This window comes from Ascidiella aspersa, chromosome 6 (genome assembly GCF_963924565.1).
Source record: "Ascidiella aspersa chromosome 6, kaAscAspe10.2, whole genome shotgun sequence".
NCBI lineage: Eukaryota > Metazoa > Chordata > Ascidiacea > Phlebobranchia > Ascidiidae > Ascidiella > Ascidiella aspersa.
In genome coordinates, this window is record NC_139452.1 from 12261447 (window position 1) to 12289174 (window position 27728).

The 27728-nt window shown below is 39.6% G+C and overlaps 2 protein-coding genes across 2 annotated transcripts in view; one reads left to right on the forward strand and one right to left on the reverse strand.

Annotated features, from left to right (window-relative positions):
• The first annotated feature begins 1215 nt into the window (after positions 1-1215).
• On the forward strand, positions 1216-3349 carry LOC146139902 (uncharacterized). Its single transcript, XM_083392937.1, has 3 exons — positions 1216-1385; positions 1933-2255; positions 2798-3349. The coding sequence occupies exons 1-3, from the start codon at positions 1239-1241 to the stop codon at positions 3258-3260; spliced, it is 933 nt and encodes a 310-aa protein (XP_083249063.1). The 5' UTR covers positions 1216-1238; the 3' UTR covers positions 3261-3349.
• A 1370-nt stretch (positions 3350-4719) lies between these two features.
• Positions 4720-27728, reverse strand: part of LOC146139903 (uncharacterized) — a 36000-nt gene continuing 12991 nt past the window's right edge. Inside the window, exons 9-34 of the mRNA XM_083391504.1 lie at positions 27345-27519; positions 26877-26980; positions 25930-26087; positions 24939-25089; positions 23851-24068; positions 22855-23103; positions 22115-22268; positions 21483-21598; positions 20563-20724; positions 20125-20204; positions 19103-19248; positions 17939-18056; positions 17128-17257; positions 16346-16554; positions 15573-15680; positions 15063-15132; positions 14096-14275; positions 13325-13481; positions 12733-12875; positions 11539-11613; positions 10947-10999; positions 10487-10651; positions 9258-9314; positions 7479-7612; positions 6456-6704; positions 4720-6037 (exon numbers count right to left, since the gene is read on the reverse strand). Of these exons, the coding sequence (XP_083247630.1) occupies positions 5900-6037; positions 6456-6704; positions 7479-7612; positions 9258-9314; positions 10487-10651; positions 10947-10999; positions 11539-11613; positions 12733-12875; positions 13325-13481; positions 14096-14275; positions 15063-15132; positions 15573-15680; positions 16346-16554; positions 17128-17257; positions 17939-18056; positions 19103-19248; positions 20125-20204; positions 20563-20724; positions 21483-21598; positions 22115-22268; positions 22855-23103; positions 23851-24068; positions 24939-25089; positions 25930-26087; positions 26877-26980; positions 27345-27519 (3699 nt within the window). The 3' untranslated portion in view covers positions 4720-5899. The remainder of the gene's footprint in view (positions 6038-6455; positions 6705-7478; positions 7613-9257; positions 9315-10486; positions 10652-10946; positions 11000-11538; positions 11614-12732; positions 12876-13324; positions 13482-14095; positions 14276-15062; positions 15133-15572; positions 15681-16345; positions 16555-17127; positions 17258-17938; positions 18057-19102; positions 19249-20124; positions 20205-20562; positions 20725-21482; positions 21599-22114; positions 22269-22854; positions 23104-23850; positions 24069-24938; positions 25090-25929; positions 26088-26876; positions 26981-27344; positions 27520-27728) is intronic.

Below are 27728 nucleotides of genomic sequence, written 5' to 3' on the forward strand. Positions count from 1 at the left end.
TTGTTAGGGGAGCCCCGCCCAAAAAGTTTAAGAACACCTGCACAGAAAGCTGTCGGTGGCGGTATTAAACGTTGAAAGCAATTGTACAAACGTTGTGTATATTTTTGTATAAGCCAAATTTAACCAAAACCATTTAGCCAATCTATGCAACTGAATCAAGAAATAAAGGATTTATAAATATTTGTGTAAAATGACTGCTTGCAACCAAGTTCGTTGTTAAGCTTTATAAACCACGAAATTGGCTAGAACCCTGTCGACCCGATGTGAATATATTGAACTTAAAAGACTTGTGGAGTTTATGAGGCCAACAGCCGTCACAACCAAATCGAACACTGTTACATAGTGTATACCGCCTTCCAAAACACTTTGGAAGGAGCAAGGCAACAAAACCATATAAACGGTTTGATGTTCACAGAAGCGGAAATCACAAGTCTTATAAAGTTAAGCGTCACCTTTGCAAGCAAGGTGCCTCGGTAACACCTGTTTCATGGTCGTATAGCTCGTTTGTAGCGAGAAGGTGGATATCACGTTTTGGAGCGCCAACAATTCCAAACAGCTCGATTACGCAAATCGCAGTGAATGGGGCGAAACGTTATCCGCCGTGTTGCCAAAACACGCCCGTATTCGATACAGTCGTCGTGGTCGCTGTTTTCGATAATAGTGTCGCGCTTGCTTCCGACTTAGTACAGAATTGTGTAAAGCAGGGAACAAATCGATGCCTTCTATTTTGAACGATGTTAAAAGTTTTGCTAAACGAAGACAAGGCACGCGTGTAGAGAGTAATAATTTAGGTTTTATTTTTTATTAATCTTCTTGTTTAAATGTGCCTTTACCTCGCATATTCTGAAAACTAAAGGAGCAACCTATAGTCATTTTAACTACAGCTTATTTCAGACATTTCCACAGTTAAACTAAAAGATAGCTATAGGCCTACTGGAAATAGCTAGGGCTCGGCACCGAAAAGCTACGCCTGTCGCCAGTCTTAAGAATCCGTACCGAATTGGGTTATTTCAGCTCCACCCAGCTTGTATTGTTAAGCGGCCCGGAATAGCCAGCGCACCCCGAATCCGCTATTGGGTTTCGCGCCGATCTTTGGCGCGTTTTGGGCGAGCAACTCTGGTTACTCGGCCTCAAACACAAAAGAGGCGGTGTGTCGGATTTTGGAAACAAAAAAGTCCAATGGAATCATCAGCCGCTGCTGCTGGCATCTAGTAAAAAACTGAGTAATAAAAGCGAAAATGAGCGAAGCGAGAAGAACCGAGAGCCCTTCCTCTCTGCAGAGGACAAGCAGGGTCGACAAAGCCAATCACATGAACCGAATGCAGTCTCGCTCCTACATGAATCAGATTGAAGTGCTCGAGAACAACATCAAAAAGAAGCTGAAGGTAGGGTTGTCGAGCTATACGCGAGTTCGTCTACTTTTAGATCGGCGTACAATACAAAAAAGAGTGTGACTCTTTAATTTTCTCACTAATGATGAAACAATTGATGACCAGAAGGATATTTTAACTTTCTATGTATAAAAGGTTTAATTTCGCATGCCCGAATCTGTCTTTAAACGTTGGCTATAATGTACGTTATATTCAGGCGATTATTTAAAACAAATGTCTCAGTAAGTATAGGCACACTATATTGTTTTTGAGCATAGGAATATGATTAAAACTATGATGAATGGTGTCAGAAATTCTTGCCACAAACCATAGGTATATGTTGACGGAATATAAAACAAGTACGAGTAGATGTCTTCTTATTGGTAACTGCTAAATATACGCTGATTTTAATTTCACTAACAGATATAGGCTACACCTATCACTGATTTTTTTAGTGGTGCCATTGGATAATCCACTTAAAACGATAGATTCTAAAAAAACAAACACTTACCTTGCTTCCCAACAAACAATCACCTCTCGATAAACCACTGTCTCTTCACAGGTGATTGAAAAAGAAAAGCTACAGGTAACGCGCTACCTGCGCTTTCTCAGGAGCAGTTCCGGCGTCAGCCCGCTGTCCATGGCGCCGGAGGGGCGCCGCGATCGGCCCAAGGTGCGCCCGGCCACCGCGGGCGGCGGCGGCCAGCGGTTCCGCTTCGGGAACAGCGATGGCAACGCTAATCACAGCTACATGTCGGCCGAGCCCAGGCTCTGCTGGCCAGGCTTTGGCAGCAGCAGCCAAGAGGCGGCCGTGAGTGACGTGCGCGCTAAAACCGCCTGCATGAGCCGCTCGAGAATGATCGAGTACCATTCGACAATGTCCAGGTGACCGGCCGTGGGCCGTTTGATCATTTTGATCGTTTTCACACTAGAATTGTGATGAGGGTCTAGAAATGAAATTTAGAAAATATTAGGCTACCATCTTTTAAACTTATATTACCGATTTGAGAACACGATAAAAAAATTAACTTCGAACTCAAGTTGAATTTTATAAGTTGAATTTTCAATAGAAAGATGACAAAGATTCGTTGGCCGAGATTGAAGTGGAAAAATATTCTCAATGTTTTTTCCGTTGAAATTAAAAAAAAAAATTGGCAACCGATATTTTAAACCAAAGGTGGCCTATACATTTTCAATCGGGCATTCAATTAAAAGTCAACCATCTATGTTTAGACTTGGTTGAGTTATTAGTGGTATTTGAATAGCTTTAGATCTATATCCCATAATACGTTTTGTAAACAGCCTGATTTTTAAGATACTTACGTTTTGTAAACATCCTGATTTCTAAGATATTGAATTCGCGGGACCTAAATAACACTAATTCATTAGGTTAGTTGGTGCAACAAAATAACTGGTCTTCTCTTCAGAATACGCAAGATCGAGGAACCGCTCCGGAAGCGAGTGTCGTGGATAGACGGCGGCAACGGAGGAGACGACGGGATCAAGGGATACTCATCGGGCATCCGAGCCTTCTCACAGAACATCATGAAGGAGCGAGAAAGGAGTGGCAGCATCACATCACAGAGGAGGTCCTCCGGAACACAGTACGAGGATCAGAACGGCTCCGAGGTGGACGCGCATTCGGAGGTTTCCAGCGTCAAGTCCTCTGAAACTATGCTATCCTCTTCCGCACAAAGAGTACCCTCGTCCTCTTCCGCAAGAGGACGACAGGTGAAGACCCTCAAGCCGATCAACGTCATGTTCCCGTTTCCATTGGCGCCGGACGCCACGAAGCGCGGGAGTAGAAGTGCAAACGAGGGAGCAAGAGACAGGAGGAAGAGACTTTCTGCGTCCGTGATCCCAATCACAACCGGAAGAAAGTTCAGCTAGCGAAAGAACTCGTGTTAGTGACGTCCCATCTGGCTGTCGGGTTTCAGTATCATGTGCAGATTCCGTATAGCACGGGTCGGGTCTCTAACGAGCAGAAATATTTTACCAAAACTGTCAAGGTGATCCAACAAATAATGTCCTAATTTGACCTCGGAACCTAAGCAAAAGCTGGAATGTATTATCAATTGTTTGCCATATAACGCTCAAACGCTGCGACCCTCTGGTGGTTTTATATTCTGAACACTCAATTTACTGATAGTGATAAATATAATGCCAGGCGATAGCCATTCCAAATTAAAAAACCTTGATAAGCTCGATCGTTCTTTCACAACCGACCTCAGACAGATATTTCTCTGATCTTTAGAGCTAAATCTGCCAGGAAAGCGCGGCAAAATTTGACGAACAAAAACGTAAATTTTATCTTTGTCACACTTTGCAATCCTGGTCACACGAATACCCCAAATGCCAACCACATACAGTATGTTTTTCTCTTTTCTCTGCGAACCTTTTATTTATTTAAACAGTTTCTGCTTCGTACGTCGTACTATTACTGTAAGAACTGCTCGTAAGATGAAAATCACTGGCAAAGTTAATCACTTCTGTTTGGATAAGTTTTAGGTATTCAATCTCATCTATGTTTTGGATAAGTTTATGTGTTCCATTTAGATCTTCAACTTCCATATTTTTGTTTCAGAAGTGCGTTCCATTTTCAGTTAGCAGTGCCACATTGTGCACTTTTAGCAACTAATTGCAGTTTCTATTTTAGGGAATAAAGCGTAAGGTTGATATTACCGAAAGTTTTGGCACGCTACACCGTATAACGCATACACTACTAGTCAAAGTTAACAGCATTTAGCTACAAGCAACGCATTGCCGGCAAAAAAATCAAATCCAGAGGAGAGATTGAAACTTAAGATCTAATTATTGTTGAGTCCGATACTTCATTAACTTAGCCACGTTGAAAAAGAGGTATAACATGTGACAACAATACCGTCTATTGGCAGTGATTTTCAAATTGTGTCCACGGCACAACAGAGATTCTAAAAGTGCGTCTTACCTTTTTTATTGTAGTTTTGGTAAATAACCTATTCGTATTCAAATTAGGCTTGTAGCCCAGCATCCAGCATATAAGACTATAATGGACACAATCCATTATAACTGAAATATTATGGCATTTAACTACTATACCTCACCGTTTAGTTGGGTTAATCGTTAAATTTAAATTTTATGGTTTTGTAAAAAGTTCTCTGCGATTATTTTTCTCTTTTTTGGTGTACAGCCACTTGTTGATCCCGATGAAAACGCGATAACTCATAGGAATTTGCAGTAAACATAATAAAGTTTAAGTTGATTGACTTCGGTTATTTCTGTCTATTCCCCATCTCAGTACTTGTTCACAACTCACAATCACCCACTTACAATTAGGCAAAGCGCGCAACAACCAAGTTGAGTAGTATAACTGTTTAATTGCATTCCACGAACAAGAAGTAGATGATGAAGATTGGACAAAAAAAATACGACGGGAAATAGTGTTTCCAAAGAGGTGCCCAATTTTGGTCGAAAACAAGGGTAGTGGGTAAAATAAATTTACGCCGAAAAGAAAACGTAACGAGGGGGTCGGTAAAATGACGTCATATAGGGTTATAATAAAACAGGGCACACGATAAAAAAGTTTCACGTCAGAACGAATATCGAAAAAAGGCAGACGCGCGTAAATGAAAAAGAAAACAAACAAAACAGGAGAACAACACTTGATTGGTCGACGGCTCGTATATGAAAGGTCACGTGCGCGCGACGTTGGCTCGCGTTGGTCACGTGACGCGAAAACAGAATAAGGCTGCGAGACCAATATAATGACTGCCTGCTAATTTGACAACGTCGAAAAGAGAGCGAAAGGAATGAATAATACTGATTTAGGCGCGTGCCTTGCTTCTACACGTAAAAAAGAAAAGGCATATAATGAATTTGGTTTACACGATCGTTGGATTTTGTCGCAATGTCGTAAAATTTTGCAAAATTTGGTCGAAATTTGAGGTTGTGGTTAGTAATACCGACTTTTGACTTTTGTTCCACGAACAAGTTCAGGAAAACATTGGTTGCGCTACGATTGGCTGCCGCAAAAAGGGCGCGGTCCGAAAGGGGCGACGTCCAATTAAAAATAGAGTGACAATGCGTTTACATGTAAGCGTAAAACTAGGGTTTCTCTGTTCAAAGAAAGCTACTGCCACGAGTGTTCTTGCCGGTTAAGCAGCACAAGGCGGATAATACACACTAACATTTAAACTTTATTTTTTGATTTGGTAAAGAGATCAGTTATGCTGCGCGTTTGGGCGGGTCGCGAAATCGAAAAAGAAACAAAACGAAAATGTCGGCGATGGATAAAGCACGCTGACCGGCCACTGAAAATCAAAATGAGAATCGTAGTCGCAACACGCACGTGACGCGGTGTAACAAGCGGAACTTGGCGGAGAGAAAGGAGCGCGGACACCGCGGAAAAGTGGAACGGAGTGCGGAAAACAACAACAAGAACAACGGGGAGAAAGAACAGCATCTTGTAGAACACCGGGCGTTTCATTTTGGTCGCAAAACAACTCTCCACGTCATCAGCGATTGTGACGACAGAGAGGATTGTTACGTCATCAGGATTTCTGCTGCTTGCGCTTTGGTCGCTTGTGCGCGTGTCGCGCGTCGTTGGGTGTCGCGTGTCGCTGCAGCAGGGTGTTGTCGCGTCGCAAGAGGTGCACCTCCCTCTCCAGCTCAAGCTTGGACTCTTGCTCCTGGCAAAATGTGGTAAATTTAGTAAATAGGTTTGCAAATTATGGGTGGACAAAATGATAGCTGTAGTAAAAAGTATCCACACATTCTGCGGTTCATCGTTCTACTAAAAATTTTACTTCGTGTTTCGTTTATTTTTTGCCAGGCTCACCGCGCTTGTTAAGGCCCTTAATTATTTCCTGTTGGGTATGACAGGTAACAGCTGCAATATGCTATCACTGTGATTTGGCGAGTTTTTTTTATTCCATTTCTAAAATCAGTTTTAAAAACATGCTCCTTCGGTTTGTACAGTGAACGCTTTTAAATAAAAGTTCTAAAACCCGGTGATGGACAAAATATTTAGGTAAAATTTTAAACACCATGCTCTTAATGTACCTTAAACATCCAAGACAAAGGTTAGCACAAAACACTAAATCCCACCTTTTTCAGTTTGTCCTGTAGTAACCTCAGCTCCATTTCGATCCGCTCCAGGCGCTGCTCTGATTGGCTGGGCTGCCCGCCGGGAACGTCCATGCCGGATTGTGACATCATAACCGACTGGGCATAGTCGAGGGGCGGTTCCCCGAGGTCAAAAAGTGGGCGTGCCGTGGGCGTTGTCGGTTCGCGCTTGCGCAGTAGGTTGGTCGGGTCGCCTTGGTTACCGCGGAACTCGTGGTCGTACAGGTTTTCCTGTTGAAATTAAGTAATGTAGATGTGATAACAATTGCGATCGTAAAACATGCTATAGTCTTTGTTCAGACGAATTTAGTGAATGCAAAAGTAACACCAACGTTATAAAGCCTTATGAAACACTGGTCAATAAAAAATCATTTTTTTTTATTTCTTTTTTATAAGCTGATTCCAAATCTGTTGTCAGATTTCACACTACATAAAAAAGTTTTGGCTCTATCAGTATGTGCCATTTTTGCAAAATAGTACCCAATTTGACCTCCCTAGACTTCCAATAGTGTAATTTGTTTGGACATACATCGGCCAATAAGCTATATTATTCCCACTACAATATAAGCCTTTACTCTGGCAGGACGTTATAAATTGAATAATTAGAGCTTTCGATTAATTTTTAAAGAGAGGCGTTTGTTTAGTTTAAAAGCTCTACAAAAACTGTTAATTGGGTACAATATGCACGGATCTGTAATGTAACTTGACAAAAAATTTCAAAGCCGAAAAGGTCAAGTAGATCGACATCATCTTGATTACGACGTTTCGATACGAACTTGTATTATCTTCAACTAATGAGACTGAGAAGTAAATCAAAACATCACCTATAAAAGGTGGGACACAATTCTTATTATTCTGAATTGGTATATTATCAAAAAACTAGCACAAAACTTAGCTAAAGTCATGTGTTTATATGTCCTCCTGTAAGAGCTTCATAAATTAAAAGAAATCCATAACTGGGATTGACACAAATAAAACGAAAAACTTGTACAAAAAATGACTTACAACCGACATGGTCCGCTGGGCAGGATAGCCCACCCCGTTCCGGTTGATCGAGGAAGAATGTCGGAGATGTTCGTCGGCGCCAATATCGTTAAGGGTTCCCATGGAAACCGATCGCACGCTGGAGGCCTCGAACACTGAAAGCGAAAAAGAAGAAAATGTCACTCAGTTCCACCCGAAGTAAATAGGTGAAGGTATGGCGTTAAGTCATAAGCGATTAGTCGAAAATCAAATTTTTTCTTCTAAAATGAGTGTAAAAATGGATCTGTTTAAAACAGTTGGACTGGCTGTTCAAACGACGCCTTTATTGGTATTATAAAAAATAAGGTTTCTCAGTAGTGCTTGGCCCGGTGTCATTCACCCTGGTTAAAGGAGATAGGTATGGGAGGTCGAAACTTTAGGAGCAAACATATATTTACCAGAAGAGCTACTTTTATTAATATTATGCCTGGTAACACTAGTGTACATAAATAAGATTTTAGTTTGCAGTGGTTTAGATCTAATGGTTTCGTGCATCGGCGATTTTTTTGTTACGAGTGACGACGCAAAAGATCACACACGTTCATTTACACTTGATCGATAGTCGTGTACAATGTGAACGCAAAGGGGCAAAATGGTTGCATAGCGACCACAACAGTTTACGACTTGACGCAGCAGTTTCGCTCGCCGGGTGCAAAGAAGCAAGATGTTAGCAAAACCATGTGGTGTAAATAAGTCATTTTTAAATGACTCAAGTCCCGGTCAAGTCATTCGTAAAATAACTTAACTCCAAGTCAAACTTGTCCGTATATGAGTAATTACTCAGCTAAAAAATAACAAAAAACAGAAATATAGCAAGGTAATTGCTTTGGGCGCAAAAATTTAGATTAATAAATTTATTTTATAAAAAATGTTAAATGAAAATACTTAATTTCAACCAAATAAATTTGTCCAAAAAACTTAAGTCAAGTCATTTGAAATCAGTGTCTTAAGAAATCAGTGTCTCACTTGAGTCACGTCAATGCAACACTGGCAAAATCACAGCAGAGCACAACCGCGTGGTTGGTTAGGGTGAAGTTAGTGTGGAGCGTTAGTCGAACATGCACAAACAAATGCAATGGGCACGTTTTCTAGTTGAAAAATAGCTCAGCGCACGAAGCAAGTCACATGCGCAGTGGCGTCCGCAATTTATTTAACATCACTTAAATCGCCGGAAACTATACTTCAGGGGATTTCTTCAGCAAATATTTCTTTTGTAAAACAGGGTTTGTAATCTTACAGAGTGCTAAATCAAACGTGGGTCACACGCTAACTTCAATGCCTTGGCAACACAAAGATATTAGCTCATACCTTCATTTTAAGTTATATAAAGTGCAACATTTTGCGGAAAAATTCAGGAGGTATATAGGAGAGTAGTGTAAGCAAGACACGCTAGAAAAAAATGACATTTTAATAGAATAGCGCTAAAAAGAATCTAGTCTGCGGTGACATTTTTATACAATAGCGGTCTCATAATTGTTGCTCTCGCAGTTAGGGTCTGTTAAGCGCATGTTATAAAGTCTCGACGGCCGCAATTTTGCAAATATTTAAAACTTGCCGCCCCGTGTTGGCCCTGATCATTGTAACATGCTCGTATACCCTTCGATTCAATCGACCAGAAAATCCAGCCATTTTCTGTTCTAAAGCGTAACATGGCGAAATTGAATTGAAGCAAACAGTGCAAACGCAACCAACACGCCCACAACACCGACACGCTATGATGCCGCAAGCATCATCATAACGCGTATTCGCGACGTCACAAACCGTCATCGTCATCTTCCACGTCATCGTAATGGTCCACGTAGTCGCTGGTAAGGGCCGCTGCGAATATACCGGCCACAAAAGGTTGGTTTGCAAATCAGTAAATAACGGGGGAAGAAAATAGCTTAGTGTTACTAACAGGATAGTATACAGTTGAGGTTAATATGTAAATTCAAAAACTCAAAACACGATCGTTAGAACTCCCACAAATGTAGCATTCCATGTTATATACTTGTTGTACAAAAGTTCTGTTAAAATCATTTCTAGGCAATTCACTCTATGCAGACACTGTGTATTTCCGCTTTTTAGGTTTACACCAGGTGTGGCCAACCAGTTAAAGACTAACAGCCTTATTTCTTAAACTTACTGTGGTAACCGCAAAGAGCCACACCACACACGGGCGCATAAACCAATATCATCCTATTTATTTTTTACTTGCACACATATTTGCTGAATAATGGTACGTATAACACACCAACAATCATAAGTATCAAGTATACTACTAAACGCGAATTGATATTCACAATGAGGAACTCTTTAGATAAAATGGCTGGATTCTACAGAAGGTTAAATTGTTAAAGGATCTGGGTCGAGAGCGTCAACATTTTTGCCGTGGCAAAATTGGCGACTTATCCTAAATCGACGTAAATTCAGTGTTGTAAACAATTCGTTTTAAAATGACTTAAATCCCAGTCAAGCCATTTACAGAAGTCCAAGACAACATATTTTTATAATTATTAACAGGCAAAGTTCAAGTCGTTGACATAGCAAGTTACTTTCAAGTCAAGTCATTGGCAATTTAACAATAAATGTTAAACTTTTAAAAAAATTAGTAAATTTATTCCATTTCGCATATCAAACACCAAAAACAAAACGAATAGCAAGCAAATTGTTTAAAGTCTATAAATTGAGGAAAATAACCAATTTTTTGAGAAAAAATGATTTCAATTAAAACACTTCAGAATGAATCAAGAAATATGCTTTAATGACCGTCAAGGTCAAGTCATTAGTCCACACCCCCGCCCAAATCCAATGTAAACATATATGAGCCACATAAAAACCGGGTGAAAGAACTGGGATTGGCCAAACTTGGTTTAAACCGTCGCTCACGTAACGGATTACGTCACACAACATTCACCACCAAATCAACGGCCACACATTTTTGTTTTCGCACAAATTTGTTTTTGTTTGCGTACAATTTTTTTGTTCGCGCACAAAAATGTCAGTCTTACCCTCGGCTGCTTTGGCTGCGTCCAAAAGTCGGTCCCACGACGTAGCGTCAGGCAGGGGCAACATTGGGGAATTCCCGTTGGTGGGTTGGGTCTTTGCTGGGTGGGGTCGACGCCTGCCCCGGTCGAGCGGGGGAGGGGGCGCGAGGGAATCCACCGAACCTGAAACTAAAAAAACTTTTATAAGTATGTGAGTTTTATTCAATATCGAAAGTTCGCGAAGTATCAAAATATGTGTTATTAAAAAAAAAAACATTTAACAAATCGATATTTTTTTATCAATGTATCTTAACGATTTGAGAAAAAATAATCAAAAAACAATTAAAAGTGATTTCGAAAAAAAAAATCCCAGTAAATTTTAGTCCACATTTAACAGTAAATTTAATTATAGTGTAGAAAACATTTGGAAAAAAACTTGTTAGATTTTAAATGTTAAAGTCTAAAAACTCCTAATATAACATACCGTGGTGAGAGTAGAGAGTTCGTGGAGCATCTTTCATTTGTCGACTTTCCTGCCTAAACGCCCCAAATAGTATAATTAGCGTATGATGTTAGCTGTAAAAACACGACATCCTGCCAAATGTTACGAAGAGGCAGTTAACGTAGAAGAAAGGTTACCGGTATAGTAAAGATTATCCTTGCTAACAATTCGCTTTGGTTTAATTTGACAGCGAACAACATGACTCAACTAAATATACATTTCCCCTAACAATGTATTATTCGCTATGATTCAGATCAGGGGTTCATAAACTTTTTTTACCGCAGGCCCCTAATGTTATTTTTTGGCATTGGACCACGGTAAGCAAGAACTTTTTATGTCATATGTCATAAATTTACGTCAGAATACAAATAAACTTCATAAATCTGTTGATTTCGGTCGAAAAGTCTGTGCAAAACCGTTTTATTTTTAATTAAACAGTTTGCTTAGAAAAATTGATACTTTTCAAATAAACACTAAGATTTTAATTGGGCCTTCATTCATGGACCCCAGTTGAAATTGTCGGAGATTATTAACCTAACCAAAACTGGTGAATCAGCACAAACAAGACTCCCACCTTTTAAGCAGCAAGTTGTCCGGTCGTGCCCCGCACAAGCTCTCATCCGACACAGTTCGCTGGATGACGCGAAGCCTAAAAGCACGAAAGAAAATGCCAAATGTCATAGAGTACTTAAGCTTGAACGTGTCCAGTAAAGGAACTGTTTTTATATAGGCAATTGAACATCCGTGAAGTTTGACCGGGGTTCTTTAAACCAATTTTATCTAATTGTAAGGAATATTCAGCAGTTAAAGCCTATTGTTTATTATCAAAATGCAAAAAACACTTCTTATTAAACAAAAAAAATATTATGTCGAAACAAAACAAGTATCCTTCTTAATTCGTCCAACGAATTTAAACCGGTTCGGTAATTTATATTTATTAAACACGATTTTTAACAAAGACACCTAAATTTTTAGTTCCCGTGGTCCAGGATTTTTCCGATATGACTTTATAAAACTGAGGAAACCTGCTGTTTTCGATCCGACAAATGTAAAACTGAAATGACGCATAAATACATTCAAAGAGAAGGCGACATTAATGAAACTAAAGTTAAGTTTTTTTCTTAGTTACAAACTAATATCGACCCCCCAAAACTAGTCCACGAAGTCCATGGATCCAAGATTAAACACCATTGTATTAAACTATCTAAACGAGCATTTGAAAACAGACGAAACCAGTTAACATAGTGGTACTAAAACTTGAAGAATGGGTTATGCCCCTCCCAAGGGCTCCTAAAATTTGGTGCGCCCTCTATTCACGTTTCAAAAACAGTACGCCACGTAAAAAAATTAAGTTTAACTGTCAAATAAATAAATATTACTTCCGAAGACCCCTAAATTCACAGCCACAAAGGGTGCTGATCTCTCTTTGCATAGCTTCCATACGTTTACAGAAATACGGTACATAAAAATTAAAACGCAAAACTAAGAAAAACTGTTCAATTATTCTTTAGACTTTCCTGTCTTAGTCAAAGTAAGCCATTTATAAATTCTAGTCAGTTAAAAGAGAAATATATTTTGCCACAAAATAAGGCAGTCTTTTCAATCCAACAGATATTTCTCTTTTGAATGACTAGAACTTATAATTAACTGACCTTTGACCAAGACAAGAAAGTTTAATGAATATTTGCTCCCATTTGAAGTCATTGTCGTCATATAAGTGCAAGAACGTGGAGATATCTTCATAAAGTATTAAGGATCACGCGGTTACCTGGTAGGGGAGGCCCGGTGCGAATTGGTCAGGTGGTCTGACGAGAAATCAGACGACGACGTTCGCCGCTTGGGGGAAGTCCGCTGGCTGCCCAGGCGCGCCGGGGATTTACGGTGGGCCGAAGGGCGTTTGGCAGGCGACTGCTGAAATTAAGGCACTAAGTTAAAGACGACTTACGCCTATAGTTCGGCGTTTTTTTGTGGAATCTAGAATGAATTGTATTCAGCAGCCAAACCGAGTTTTTTTTTATAAATGCTGGTTCTATAAAATGGTTGATTGTAATTTAGCTTTCTTTGGCTTTATAAGGTCAGAGGTAAATGTAAACTTGGTAGACAAACCAGCTTGTTGAACGTCATTTCAACAGAAAAATTCTCAGTTGGAAAAGACTCTTTTTAATCCGCGAAAAAGTTTTTTTTTTCCATTTAAATACATTTTCCAAACCGTATAAATAAGACAAAGGCCATATTACGGATTTCAGTATTGGTAAAATTAGCTTAAGATATCTGATGCTTTTTTGCAACAAATCAATACGCATTTAACCAAGTAATCCTAAAATTTAGAGGTATGTGTCTCGAAAAAGGAATTTTCTTACGTGTTTTGACGGGCTCTCGGCTAGCAATCGTATCAGCGTGTTTTGGATATCGGTGGCGTGCGCTGTGCCGCCTCCAGTTGAAGTTTTGTGTGGATTGGAGACGGATTTCGAAGTTGACGACTTAACACGTGATGCGTGGTGAGGCGTTACCGATTTTCTGTAAAAGTAAACAGTTTTAAGAATATTCTTCGTTACTACTGAAATGGCCTATTTATGTTCAGTTTTTCTTAGTCAGGTATCTAAACAGTTAAGCTTCCGGGTCAGAGGTCACTGTAAATAAAGTTAAATTAAAAAAATATTTTTACAACCTTCTTATTCGAAATAGTTGTTTTTATGAACTCTAGGGCAGTGGTTCTCAAAGAGGGGGCTATCAAAAAATTTTGTAGGACATTGCTGATTTTTATTTGCGGAGCAAAACAAATTCTTGTGACATGTAATAGTTCTGGAGGGGCTGACATTTCTTTTGAAAACAAAAGTGAGACCTGCGTTTGAAAAAGTGTGTGAATAACTGTTCTTGAGTAATTACTAATTATATAACAAAAAAATCTTAGTTCTAATGTCTGCAAATTCACTTCAATAAGATGACTTCTTAAAAATCAGTTTAACCAGATTAAAAATACTAATGCTAGAAAATATTGGAAACAACAAACGAAGCCATATAGACTCTATTTTTATTTTTCGTAAGCTGTCGAAATAGCAAAGCAACCCTTGTAATAGTTATTAAGCCCGTTGGCATCGCTTTAATCGTGTTAAGTTTTAAATCAATCGAACCTTTTCGTCCTTGGACTGGCAGTGTTTGGGGTCACGTGGTTGTGGATGCTGGATTGCCCCAACTGGGGAACCACCGTTCTGCGGCTCGGCTGGTGGGGGTTTCGCCACTTGGTGGGGGTGTTGTGCAGGGTGGGGCCCACAGATTGCGAGTGGTGGATTGGAGGGTGGTGCATCTGTAACCTAATCGACACGCAATACAAAACAGAAGTGTAAAATGTTGCACTGAATATGTCATAATGCAATCACCTTGACCCTTGCAAGATAAATGTCGACCTTCAATCCTGATCAGTAACAGCAGAATACTCGTAATTAATCATTCGAATTAAGATATACTAACGATGCCTTTGCTGGCGAAATATTATATATATATATAATATATATCTTTTAAGATATTTTATTAGTGTCGGACTTGAACTGCTAGCTTTGAGTATCCAGTAGTATTAAATGGAAATATTTTATCTGCTCACCAAATGATTTTTATAGTTTTATTCGAAAGGCGTTACTGACTGTTGAGGTTAGTTTATATTTTAGTAGAGAAATGGAGCAAAACGAGTCCTGACAAGCTTGTGAAAAAAGGCGGGTGTATTTAAAAAAGCGACCAGTGGCAAGAGAAAAAGTACATTAATGTGGAGAGCAATTGTATGAAAGTTAATCATATCGTCAGTGGTCAATAACAATAAACTATAGATATATTATCTCTAGTACATCACTTTTTCTTTCCTTTTACTTTTGCAAATAAACAGGATGAGACGAAATCATTCAAAATGTATTTATCTTGGGTGAAAAAATGTTTTACAAAATCAAGTAAACGTTTACAAACCAAAGTCAAAATTATATATATATGCATTATATACATATATTGGTTGTAACTTTTTCGTGGTTTAGAGGAAATACAATGCGGCAACACTACCGTAGCATGTGAAGAAGCAGAGACCTTAGGGCACCAGGTTGCTAAAAAGCGATTTACCTTTCGTGTGTAGAAGGCGTTGTTGGCGCTGAGACCTGACCTTGGCCGAGACGGGCGTTCTTGTGCGCCTCTGTAAAAAAAACGGGTTGGGCTTGTTTCAATTTCCGCTCGATAAAAATAAGGCGTCAAACAGCTCAATAAGGCAAAAATTTATTTTAAAAAACGGGGACATAAATGTGCTGTTGCTGCCGGGCACAGCATACTAAATAGATTCTCTTTCCGGAATTTATTATTTGGTTTCGTGCATTTTGACAAGCTATACAGAAGACTCCATTAATTATATCTAAATTGAGGATGAGGTGTAAAACGCTATTTACCGTTGGTGTTAATTCTATAATATTATAGATAATTCCGCTTTAGATATTGCTGCTTTATAAATCTTATATAAGTTTTCCTATACAGGGGATATAACATTCCACCACGGAAATTCCGTGAGTAGAAAAGGGGAAATGCTGAGGAAAACTATTTTAACAACAATATAACCACAAAAATAAAGTTATATGTTGTTACCTGTACCGGCGATATAGACCCGCAACGACCTGTTAACCTCTGATGACGGCGTACAATCGACTGCGAAGGGTGAGTGGGGTTTTCCTTTTTCTTGTGGAAGGGAAGAACCTACGGATTTGAAAAGCGTAAATGCAGATGTGTTTCTGACGAAGTGTTACTTTTGCAACAACGTAAAAATGACAATAATTTACAAAGTCAGTGAGTAGCGATCTTAGACGGTTTCAGCAAATTGATTTCAGACAAACCAAACAATATGTAATATAACAAGGGCATCCTGTTTCACAAGATATATTTTAATTTACTCAGTTAAACTATTTCTGAAATTATTCGTTGAACGGCTTCCAGGATCACGTCCACAAGAAACATTAAAGTTCTACTCATAATTTATCTTTAGAAAAGTAAAGAAGGTAAAGGTTGTGTTTGGGTTGTTCCAGTTGGCCAAGAAGGAGGCTGGGAATTTCTGAACAAGTCAGTAGTGTTTGAGCCCAGGGCTCTGCCGCCACGGAGGTAGGGACCGAGTTAGAACTGCGCGAGGTAGGTTAACATTTTAACCTTTTTGTTCGTGGTATTGGTTATGGGCATTGAGTAAGTTTAATATATTGCTAAAGGTTTGCTGAGTAGGCTATATACCCCCCCCAAAAAAAATGTTTCTTCAAGAAAAATAAGCGGGGTCCGGTTCCTTACCTTACTCCAAATAGAATCGACACATAAACCAAAATATTTTAGTGAAGTTATGTATACCTTTTTAGACTATACCCAAAACACAAACTCACCCAGGGATAAGTTAGTTGGTTTCGGGTTCCAGTTGACCCGAATAATCGGTGTTTCCCCAGCAGGGACCGGCGTCCCGACGGTTGCGGGTGACGAGTTCTTCCTGGGCATGCTTCCGTAGCTAATCGAGTTGTTCGAGTTCTGGTTGAACGAGTAAGAGTGCTGGTGAAGGGACTCTTCCCAAGGCTCGTCGTACGACAGCGTCTGGTTGCTGATAGAAAATAATAAGTTTTAGACCAGGGGTCGGAAACCTTTTTAGCTAAGTGAGCCATAAAAGTCATATATTCATGGTTGTATTTCCACGAGAGCCATATAATACTTTTTTACATATAGTTATGGTTGAAAAAAAATGGTAAATTAAGCAGGACCGTTTATTTTGTTCTCATTTAAAAGACAGAACATAATATGCATCAAAATTCATTTCAATTTGTTAGTTAAAATCATGGATCAAGCATTGAATATGACTACTGAAATAGGCTTTTTTTATTAATCTTTTTTTTAATTTTTATACTTTTTTATATTTATAATATATAGACAATGCTTAGTATTGTGATATAATTTTTTTTTTCTTAAAATGTTTGTCATATATATGTTTATTTTGCCTTTGCGTTTTTTGTGCTAGTTTTTTGCTGTGTAGCTTCTCGTGCTAAAAACGCTTTAAACCGTATGTGTCAGCCACCGAGAATCGTTCTCCAATCGTTTATTTTATTCGCTCTGATTCGGCTGGTCACCGGGGCGTCAACCTTATAGAGTTTTAACAATTAGACAAGAGTTAAAGTCTCACCTCATGGTGGGAGTGTCGGTGGACACTCGGCTTAGGGTGCTTGACGAATTGTTATTGCTGTTTAAGCCGCTGTCTGTCGACAGGCTGCTCGAACACTGAAGCGCGGCACCGTTGCTTGACGGTCGCTTGTCTGTAATGAAGCAGGTAAATGCTGTTGGTTATACTGCGTATATCGCCAGGATGTAAAGTTTTAGATACGTCGCGAATTTGCAACGTTTTTTAACTTTTAATCTTCTCACTTTTAACATAAATTCCTATAGGCCAGTAAATGCAGTTAAATTATTTATTTATCAGTATTAATTTCATGCAACGAGGTAAGATATATAAACTGCTGTTACCAGGCATCGTAATGTTAATCAAAAAACAACTCTTCTGGTAATTGGAATAATATTACAAAGTACCAGAAGAGGTAAGATATGCGTCAAATGTTCGAAGAAATTCGACTCGCCAAGACGAGTAAAGCGCAATTACTCGTCGGGTACTCGGCTACTGGCTATCACATCATTTTTTGTCCCATTCAATGTAAAATATTCCAAAATATAAAAGTCTATTTGCGCTACAAGCGACAGAGGTCTTACTTCCCGACATATTGAGCGTACTTGGTTGACAAAAAAATAAAAAAACATGCAATATGTTTAATATTTGGGATCTGTTCACACAACTTCTAAGTATACTTTTGATCATTTCCTAATGCATGGAGATGTAGTAAAATTTCTTGTTTGCGAGAACATTTTTTATCGAATTCGGATCAAACTATTATATTTTATTATTGTGTACAAACAAAATAACAAGAATTGGAAGTGCATCGTACCTTCGACGTCGGCAAAATCGATGTCGGCCCCGCTCTGGCTGCTGAGGTTACTAAAGGTCGACTTGGTGCTCGACAGAGTATTGGACGCGCTTGAGTGACCGTTGCTATCGGCAACCGTCTGTAAAAGTAAAAAAACGCAGAGCGTAAGATAAGAACGAGACTTGATGAGCATAGAGGGTGAAATAAAACAATTTCATTTCTGTAACTTTCATCGTTAACTTAGAGTAACATCGCTAGCATGCCATTATTATGAACTACCAAACCAGAAAAAGACATCACTCAAATCTAGAAGATTACACCCGGAAAATAAAGCAACAACAACGTTTACCGAGAAAACATTGCTTACCACCTTTCGAGCCAATAAATTCTATATTTAATAGAAAGTGACAACCTCATCCACAATAAAGAAAGGTCACGAAATAAATAATTCAAGCAAGGTTATGCAAACACAAGTTCATAATATTTGCTTTGTAATATCTAGGTTCACGTATATTTGTTTGAACTACATAATCTTAATCAGGGTTTTTAACGGTATACTTTCACCACTACAGGTACACACACAGCTTCCAGGTGCTACAAAATGGAAGATTAAAATAGCGTGTAATTGTTTTTTTCTCTTTCCACGTAAATCGATCTAAAATTAAAAATCTGCGAAACAACAGAGAAATTATAACGAAAACCAATAGAGTTATGTAAATGTTCTCGAATTTGCACTATTTTTACCGAGGATAAAAAATTTACTTAATCTCAAAAAACGGTAATTCCTCAAATTACCAAAACACCTCGAATCAAACTACGCAATTCCTTTTAAATAAAATTGAACAAGTGAAAACGGGAAAAATCATTCCCAGCATTGTTGCTGTTTTACGACTTGCTGATAGAAACGTCGAAAAGCCAGAATGTCTCAAGGACCAAACTACAAACCAAAGGTAAACAAGCCTTACAAATGCAACCGAAACAGTGAAATTTTCGGCCGGTAAAACGAACAAAAGAACACCCTTTCAGAGCGTCGAAGAGCTTGAAAGGCAGGGGACCGGACAGCACCCGACAATCACTCCGTGCAGCAAAGAAATCGGCACGCAACAAACAGCAAAAAACAGCGACCTTAATTGTGGGACCCGATCTCGATTTCCTTCGGATAGGGTAAGTTTGCGTGAGACCCACCGCTGCGAGGCGCGTAGCGGCGGTAAAGAGCACCACCCGGCTTCCGTGCTCCTCGAGTTCCTTGTTTTGCCGGCTTCCGTGCTTGGACGACTTCTTTCCGCTTTTCCGCGTTTTGCCGCCGCCCGAGCTGTCGCGAAGTAGCAAGTCTGCGGAGAAGAGAGTTTGCGACGGGTTAGATCAGTGGTTCTCAATCGGGATGCCGCGGTTCCCTGGGGTGCCATTTCTAATGCCCAAGGGTGCCGGGAAATATTGGAGGATTTTTAAGAATGAGGAGGATTTTTAAGAACTGAGTTTTGCTCAACTCTTATAACTTTTTGTGTAGAGTGGAATGAATCCAATTAAAACGCACTACGTTGCGCAGAGATGATGTGTGTTGTTCCAGTTCCGTTTATTGTGACATTTTAGTGATTTACCTACGAAAAATCTTGTAGGGGCGCCGCAATCTATTTGTTATTTCTAAGGGGTGCCGCAAGCCGTGAAAGGTTGAGAACCAATGGGTTAGATGTTTATAACTGGCGCGGGGTTCAACGCAAATAAGCCCCAGTAACACAAAAAGGTGGAAATTGAAGCGTATTTCACAGGGTGAAGGCGATTTTAAAACTCATCGACTCGAATTTTAGCCAAAAGTAAATATAGAAGTAGATAGGTATAGGTTAGATAGCTGTTTTGGAATTATGCTAGATAGCTATAGTATACAATAATAAAACATACAACACAACGAAAGCCTTTAATTTTTTACAATCATGAAACAGAGGTTGAAAAAGTGCCCGTCACAGAATGAAAAAAGTAAAAGTTAGGGTGACAAAATAGATAATAATACACCAGACCTGATAACCTCGCAAACGCGATTAACGAAATGAGTTGGCTCAACTTGGTATGTTGTACAAGCAAGCCAGAAAAGAAAAAGTCGCTCTAACACTAAGCAACTTTGAATCAGGTTAATAATGACCACGACTGTATATTTTCGCTATTGATTACATGTGTTTTTTGTTCAGGTTTCGTAACTGCTCAACGTTACTTACCACCGGCTGTATGTGAAACGTCGTGGTGGACTTGGTGCTTTGGCGTGTTGCTAGTGTTGTAACTTTCGCTGCGCTGGTGTCTGAAATATACGACAAAACGACATTTGCTAAGGCCAGCTTCACAAAATACAAAGACAGTGACCTATTGACTGATTGCTTGCTAACTAAGTCTGATATTTGCAAGCATTATCAGCAAATGTTAGAACATATTACTCACATATATTCGCAGTCCAGAATTTACCAAATCTTTTCTCCCTTATTTAAGTTACTTATGTATTCGGAAAAAGGCTAATCAAAATTGGCCAGCTACTTTATTATTTGTTTTACATAGAAAAACATATTAAAAAGTCAAATCTGTTTGTATTGGAACGCAAAAAAAAAAAATTAAATTGCTCAGAACATAAGATGCGCCGCCCAGTGTCCGTTCCTTCCACTCACCCGACTCCGAGGCCGTCCACGGCGTCGGCGTAGATCGGATGAGAGGGCGAGCGGTGGACGGGTTCGCTCCTGGTCCGGTCGTGGAAGGATTGGAAGGTCATGCCCTCGGGGACCGGCTTAACGTCCAGGATCGGGGCAAGGTGGTACAACTCCATGCTGCATCTAGCGGGTGAAAGTCAAACGAATAAGATTTTTGTGTAAAAAGTGTTTTGAGAGACCGCGTAACGATTTCTTGTCTCTACTTAAGATTGATTTGCGATTGCAGCAAAGGTGCGGTTGGGAGGGAAACGTTCAGGGACAGAGACAAATATAGGGCCACTTTAATTCTCTGGAAAACATTTTGTGCGACTGGCATAGAGAGAAGTAACAAATTAAATTTAATAAATCATACCTTTCATGCTGCCACTATAAAAGTAGAAAGAAACGTTAAGGGTTAAGGACAGAAGATTCTAGAAACGCTTATGACTCTTTTTTTTCTATGGTGTATTTTGACAAAGATTCTGCGACTGAGGCAAGTAAGTTCATATTTGTTTTTTTGCAGTCATATGTGTATTTAGAGGACTTAGTAGTTGGTGTGGCTTGGTTTCACGATTTCTATCGCGCAACAGTTCACCTTGATTTTCAATTGTTGTTGCGAAAATTTATCTGAATCTATCATGATTTGTCATATTTTGTTTTAGTCTTCGATAAGTGCAAATTGATCCAATTTAATAACTACAGTTAATTGCGTAGCAAAGACTAAATCTGATTGGCCTTCATTCCTTTTTTGTTTTAGAAGATACGGCTAAAAATGCAAACTTCTACCAAAAACGCGCCAACACACACCAGACGGGCAAGATTAAAAAAAAAAACCTTAAGCATAAGCTGTGGTCAGCAGAACAAGATTATTTTTCGATGGAGATGCGATAAAAGCGACTCACTTTCTCGGTGTGCCGTCATCGTGGGGCGGGATGGCGACCACTTTGACCACCTTGGACGTGCGAAGCAGATCAAGCACCTCGTCGTGCGTCATCGTAGCCACGGCAACCTTGCAGATCTGCGCACAGGCGAAGCGCGCATAACACGTGTTATTTGGTAACGCAGTAAATGGGTAAACAATAGTACCCGAAAGAAGTTCTTTCAATACTTATTTATTTTATTCGACGTTACGGCTACCGATATAGCGCATACAATACGTAAAGTTTTGTAAACTTGAAATTGTTTTTATGAGGCATATATAAAAATAAACCACAAAAAATCTAAAATAACCGTAGCTTGTCTTTGAATTTGCGTCGAGGTATATTATCTCTTTTATGGCGTTTTGTGCAAATCGGGAAATGAGTGCATTTACGCTCATAAACTATTTCTATCGCAAGCAACATAAATATTCGAAAAGTGCTGCAACATTCCATTACCTAGAATTGATTTCACTAGGATTAGCGTAGGGTCAAAAAGGACGGCCATATTACACGTTACTTCCATTTTTTTTCGAAAAATACGGCGCTTATGCAATGAAACTTCTTGCCTAATACACCACTCATAACTCTTATAACCCCCAAAACAGCGAGATTACCTCGACTAGGCGACTGCTTTGCCTCAATCCGTCCTGAAATGCCTTCCCGTCGGAGAGTATTCCCTCATAGTTGACGTTGAATCCCAGCTCGCCCCGGTTGTTTCTGTGCAGCTGACGGTAGATGGTCTCCGAGCCTTTGGTGAAACGTTCCAGTCTGCAAGCACAATTGCTTCGGTAAGGAATGGCGCACCGTATACTGTTTTGTGGCGTATTACTAACCAAGGGGTTGTGGGTGCGAACTTGAGTGCAGGCGATTTGCTAGTTAAAACTAATTTATTTTTATGCGTGGGAATGAATTTACTCCGGGTGAAAAAAGAGTCCTAATTTTTGTTTTTGTAAGATGTGCGATACGCAAAACCACAATGTTAAAGATAAAATGCTCTGAGATTCTTACTTCAAACTATACGAGACGAATATTTTAGTTGCGAGTTTCAAATAGGTATTGGCTAAGCCGTGCTGTTCCAAATTATACGGGGTTAAATAGCTAACCATGGCACGATACAACCATATCGACAATTTCTGTTCTGCCAGTGAAACTAACGGAAAAAAGTGTTAACGACTTTCAACAGAAATTTGGTCGTGTCGAGTTTACCGCCAAAAAATTACTAAAAGAGTAATTATGTTCAAATTTTCAGAGGGTCTCAAAAAACCTTGTAAATGTGTTTCTCGTAAGAATGAACTTTTCCGACAAAATCGTCGGTCAAGCTGGGCTTCATAAACACCATACACAATCGACCAACCTGACGATAATTTCTTCGCGGGAGTAGACGTCGTCGGTCTGCACGGATAGGCGTTCGCCGCGCCCGTAGTAGACGTGCAGGTCGCGCTTGTAGCAGCCGCGCTCAGCAGGGTCGGCCACAGGCGGTGGAACCGTCCACCCAAGCACCGCCTGGCACGGAATACTGAAGATGAGCTGACGTGAGGCGATCTCGACCAGGGTAAGCACGCAGTCGCTCATGCCCATAAGGCAGGGAACCACTTCCGGTGAGCTGAAGAGGGCAAAATAAGAAGGTTTGAGTTTGGGTAGAACTATATTTTCTTGTTTTGTTTTTGCTATAATGCGTTGTTACTTGGTTACTTTTTCTTTAATTTTTGGTGTTTTATTGTATTTTTATTTTTTAATTTTTGCGCGATTTCATTGTGTCGATTAATACCATTGTAGCAAGAACCTCACAATCTTTTTGGATCAGGTCAAGTTGAAGGGCCTCAGGGCTAATTCAAAAGTAGGCTTATAGGGGTGATTAAGAGCATCAGGTAAAAATCGAAATTAATCAGGTAAAAATCGCAAACTATTGGAAAAATATAGATTTTGTGAAGCAGATTATACAGCATTGACCTGAGTTCCATTTACCAACAATAAAATCCTAAATAGAAACTTACACAACATAAAACAGGCGAAAACATGTCTTTAGGGTCAAATGCTCGTTGTATAATGCAATAAAAGTTTGTTTTCGACTTGCTGCCATGTTAAGATTAAATATATTCACTGGTTCCGAATCAAATCTTGTATTATTTTCATTCTATCCAAAATTCGACAAAATGCTGGTGGCCAGTTGGGGTGTGCTAAACATCTGAACGTCACACTATTTTAATCCACAAAGTTTCACATAAAAATAAAATCCAACCCCAAAATACAGTTAACGTACAATCAACAAAATTCCACCCAAACAATACAGTTTCAACCGCACCACTAATCAAGCATATAAACAACCGCCACCAACCCCCAAAAAACTCACTTGAAGTCTGTGACGCTGACGTGCCACGAGAGGGCGCCCCTGCTGAGCAGCTCGGGCGTGGGTCGCGACTTCTGCTTTTCGCGTCCCCCATCGCGAATGCGCCGCGAAGCGCCGAAGGGGAAACGGCCGAAGTTGGGCTTGCCCTCCCGACCGGCCTGGCTTGAATGGTTGCGGTGGAGGTCGCGTAAATACTCCTGGCGAGTGTTCATAGCCATCGCCTGTTGGTGGATAACAGAGGCTCGGTGTGAGTTTGAGTGTTGGGAGAGCGATTATGTTTACGCACAAATAGAGTTATCTCCACCAGGCAACATATTAAAAGATAAAAATCGCTCTACTGGTGTAAACGAGGTTAAAAACCTACGTTTCGGCAGCAGATACCAGCTGGCCTCCTTTAACCCTAAAGAGGTCAGCCGAATCTGCTGCCGAAACGTCGGTTTATAACTTCGTTTACACCAGAATAGCGATTTCTATCTATGTTTACGCAAAGTTTACATTTGAAAGCCATCTTGTATCCTGGACTGTTTCATAAAGTCCGAAACTGGTAAATGTCAATGAGGAAAACAAGAGTAATATAATTTTTTCAACTTCGAGTTCTGCATGTTTTTCTTGATTTTTTTATTAAAATCAAACCTGATTTAATACGAAGGTTTTGGGAATTTCATTCAAGCGACATGTTCTATATTTCTTAAATTAGATCTATTAAAACTATGAATCATGACAGTATTGGTTATTTCAATTTTAACAGTCTTGTTTTTTCAATTTTTTTTGAGAGTTAGGAATTTTTCTTTGAGAGTTTACCGGAATTCCTATCCGTTTATACAACGCGGTGTTAGTGAGTCGGTAAAAGATACGATGATATATGTTTTAACCTATAAACGGATTTAACGAGTTGAGTCACAAAATTGCACAATTTACATTTTACAGGGTAATTCCTGAATAACGAAAAACTCCACGAAAAAGAATTGCAAAAATCGCAAAGTTTTTTCAAAAAGCTGTAAAAAATACAACAGAGGAAATTTCATCGAGCAACGCCTTTCGATTCGTCGCAGGCAGGAGTAAAACAACAATGACAACGCCCAAAAACGTACCTTGAATTTGCCGGCCTTGTGTACCATGTTCTCGCCGTTGATGATCTTGGTGAGCAGGAACTCGCGGAACGAGGGCGACTTGGGGAACATGCAATTGGCCGGCATAGGCGGACCGAAGCGAGGGATGCTGCGCGAGCGAGTCACCGCCACCCTGGAAGAAGAGATCGCGGTTAGCTTTAAAATGAAGGCCCCTTGCGTCGTTTACACAACCGCTTTGCTGGCCAAGCACTCGGTTCTATGACATGTCGGTCAAAGCTGGCTCACGAGCAAAAATATGCCAACTTTTGGTTTCATTAACAACATAAATAACAACTTTTGCACCTAAATTTAATTGTGAAGCAGGTTTAAAATATAACTTTTATCATAAAGTTTTGTTTAATCAGCAAGCATAAACGAAATAGTCGAAAATACCCATATTTTTTACAGTTTTTTAATTGTAAAACTTTAAAATATGCCAACTTTCGGGGCAATGTCTTGAAAACACATTTAATTTTTTTAATTAAACATAATTCGGAAAAAATTAAAGAAAAAACTTGAATATCTCTAAAAGTCTAAAACAATGCCAAGAGCTCAGTATCAGGATATGCATAGTAATTAGACCTAATGCAATAATGTTGACAGACAACAGTAATGGGCACGCAAAGCGTAATTTTGGGTGGTCAGTCGTAGTTTGTGCGGACATTTAAAAAGCGTGACAGAATTATTGTCTGCTTATAAGGATATATTGCTTTGAGTTTATTTTGTCCATTTTAGTCAAGCAGACGGAAATTAAGAAAATAGGCCAGCTGCACTTAAAACGTCAAAAGGAAAACGCGTAAGAAACGCGGATTACCTTATATGTCGTAGGAAAAACAACACTTGTGTACAAGAAAAACTATCGTAAGGCGAAACTGGAGTTGTGATTTACAGTAAAACGTTATTAATTGGCAGAATGGAAACTAATAAACGAATATAAATCTAATAAACGGATCCGTTTTGTTACGTTAAGTACCTATAGCATGTCTGGCTTGTGCAGGGCTGGTGTGCGCGAATCACCAGGAAGACGTGCTGGAAGTGCGAGCGGATGTTCTTCGGGTTGAAGGGCTCCGATCCCGGCTCTTGGAAGACGATCGTCATGATGTCGTTGCCGATGTGGCGCTTCCGGAGGAGCTGGGTGGAGGAGGAAGAAAAATTGAAAGACCAATTACAAATAAAACTCCTAAAGGTGGTTTTGGAGGAATGTAGAATGGGATAACTGGTAAACTCGATTGTTGTAGAATGTAACTATAGGGCAGGGTTTCTTAACCAGGGTGCTCGTACCCCAAAAGGGTGCGAGAAGTGTTCCTAAGGGGTGCAGGGGTGCTGAATCAGACACAGAAAATGTATTACTGTCATTTATTTATTTTTTCAGTTAAATGTTAAACAGACTCACATTTTGGTATTGCGTTACTGTGTTTCAATTACTTGCATAAACATAAAAATACAATGGTTTTGTTGTTTAAGAAATTGTACAAAGGGGTACAATAATTGGCTGGTGATTTGAAAGGGGTGCAGCAAGAAAAAAAGGTAAGAACCACTGCAGTAGAGCTAGACAAAAAAGGCACAATGCACTTGAATACTTTAGTCGGGACACAATGGTGTGTTGGATTAGGTCTATAGAAATATTAGAATTATCAATACCACCTTTATTGTTTGGGATTGCTTTTTTTCCCTTGTTAGTACCGTACATAAAACGAGATTTCTATGCGTAGGCTTGAACTTGAATTTGGTTTAACGAAATTTGAACCAAACTAATTACTACTATTCAACGACGATGACGGAAAAACATAGAAGTTTCTTTGTTTTATTTTTGTTCTATGGGTAGTTTGTTCTATCGGGCGATTATGAAGGAGCAAAGTCAAATTAAACACATATATTCACAGGCCTTCTGGCCTACGCAAGCGGAAAGAGGGTATTCACCTGCTGTCGGTTGTTGGGGGTGTAGGGAAGCATCGTGGACACGTGGAACATGATCTTGTAGTCGCGGAACTGGGTAAACACCGACTCCGTTCCGGTCGAATCCGCTGAGGGTGAAAGAAAGAAAATACAACAAAACTATTTTATTTGCTTTATGACATTTAGGTAATTTAAAAATTTAACTTATGATCATCAGTTTGTTTAACTTTTTTTTGTGCAGAAGAACAAATTATTTTATCGCAGTAATCTATATTCTCTGCTGTTGTTATACAACTATAGACGACATTTTACGAGACCGTTAGATAAGTCTCTTCACTTAAAACAGCATTCAAAACCCTGGATATCATTGTATAGTAATAATTATTTTTTAAACGGAATTGCTTTTCGAATTGCCTGCGTATTCAGGTTTGATAATGGGGTATGTTAGTCCACCTTATTCATCCACACTCCAGGGCGATCTAAAAAACTCACTTTTAACGTCTAGCCCGCCACGGAACTCGCCGAAGCCGTTGAGCTTGACTGTATTTCCCAGCAGCTGCAAAAACTCGGTGAAGGCAGGGCTGGCGTGCTCGTTGTTGTACATCTCCTCCTCGGTGGACTGCTTGGCGCGGCAGTAGAGGACGCCAATCTTGTACGTCTTGTACACCTGGAGGCGATAGAAGAAACGAAATTGTGTGCAGTGCTTACACAGGGTGACTGTATTTCAATGTTGAAGTCTGTTGCGAATTGACACCAGGTGGTACAGCTGGCATTATAACATTACAGGATGGTCGTCGTGGTTAGGATTGGAAACAAGGGTCTTACTGGAGTTAAATCTCCTTAAAACAGTTGAGGCTAAGATCGCTTAGTTTTAAG

Bases quoted from the DNA above. Each gene is read 5' to 3' on its own strand.
- LOC146139902 (XM_083392937.1), top strand. From the start codon at position 1,239: ATGAGCGAAGCGAGAAGAACCGAGAGCCCTTCCTCTCTGCAGAGGACA. The intron at 1,386-1,932 runs GTAGGGTTGTCG...GTCTCTTCACAG, and splicing joins ACATCAAAAAGAAGCTGAAG to GTGATTGAAAAAGAAAAGCT. The intron at 2,256-2,797 runs GTGACCGGCCGT...TCTTCTCTTCAG, and splicing joins TACCATTCGACAATGTCCAG to AATACGCAAGATCGAGGAAC.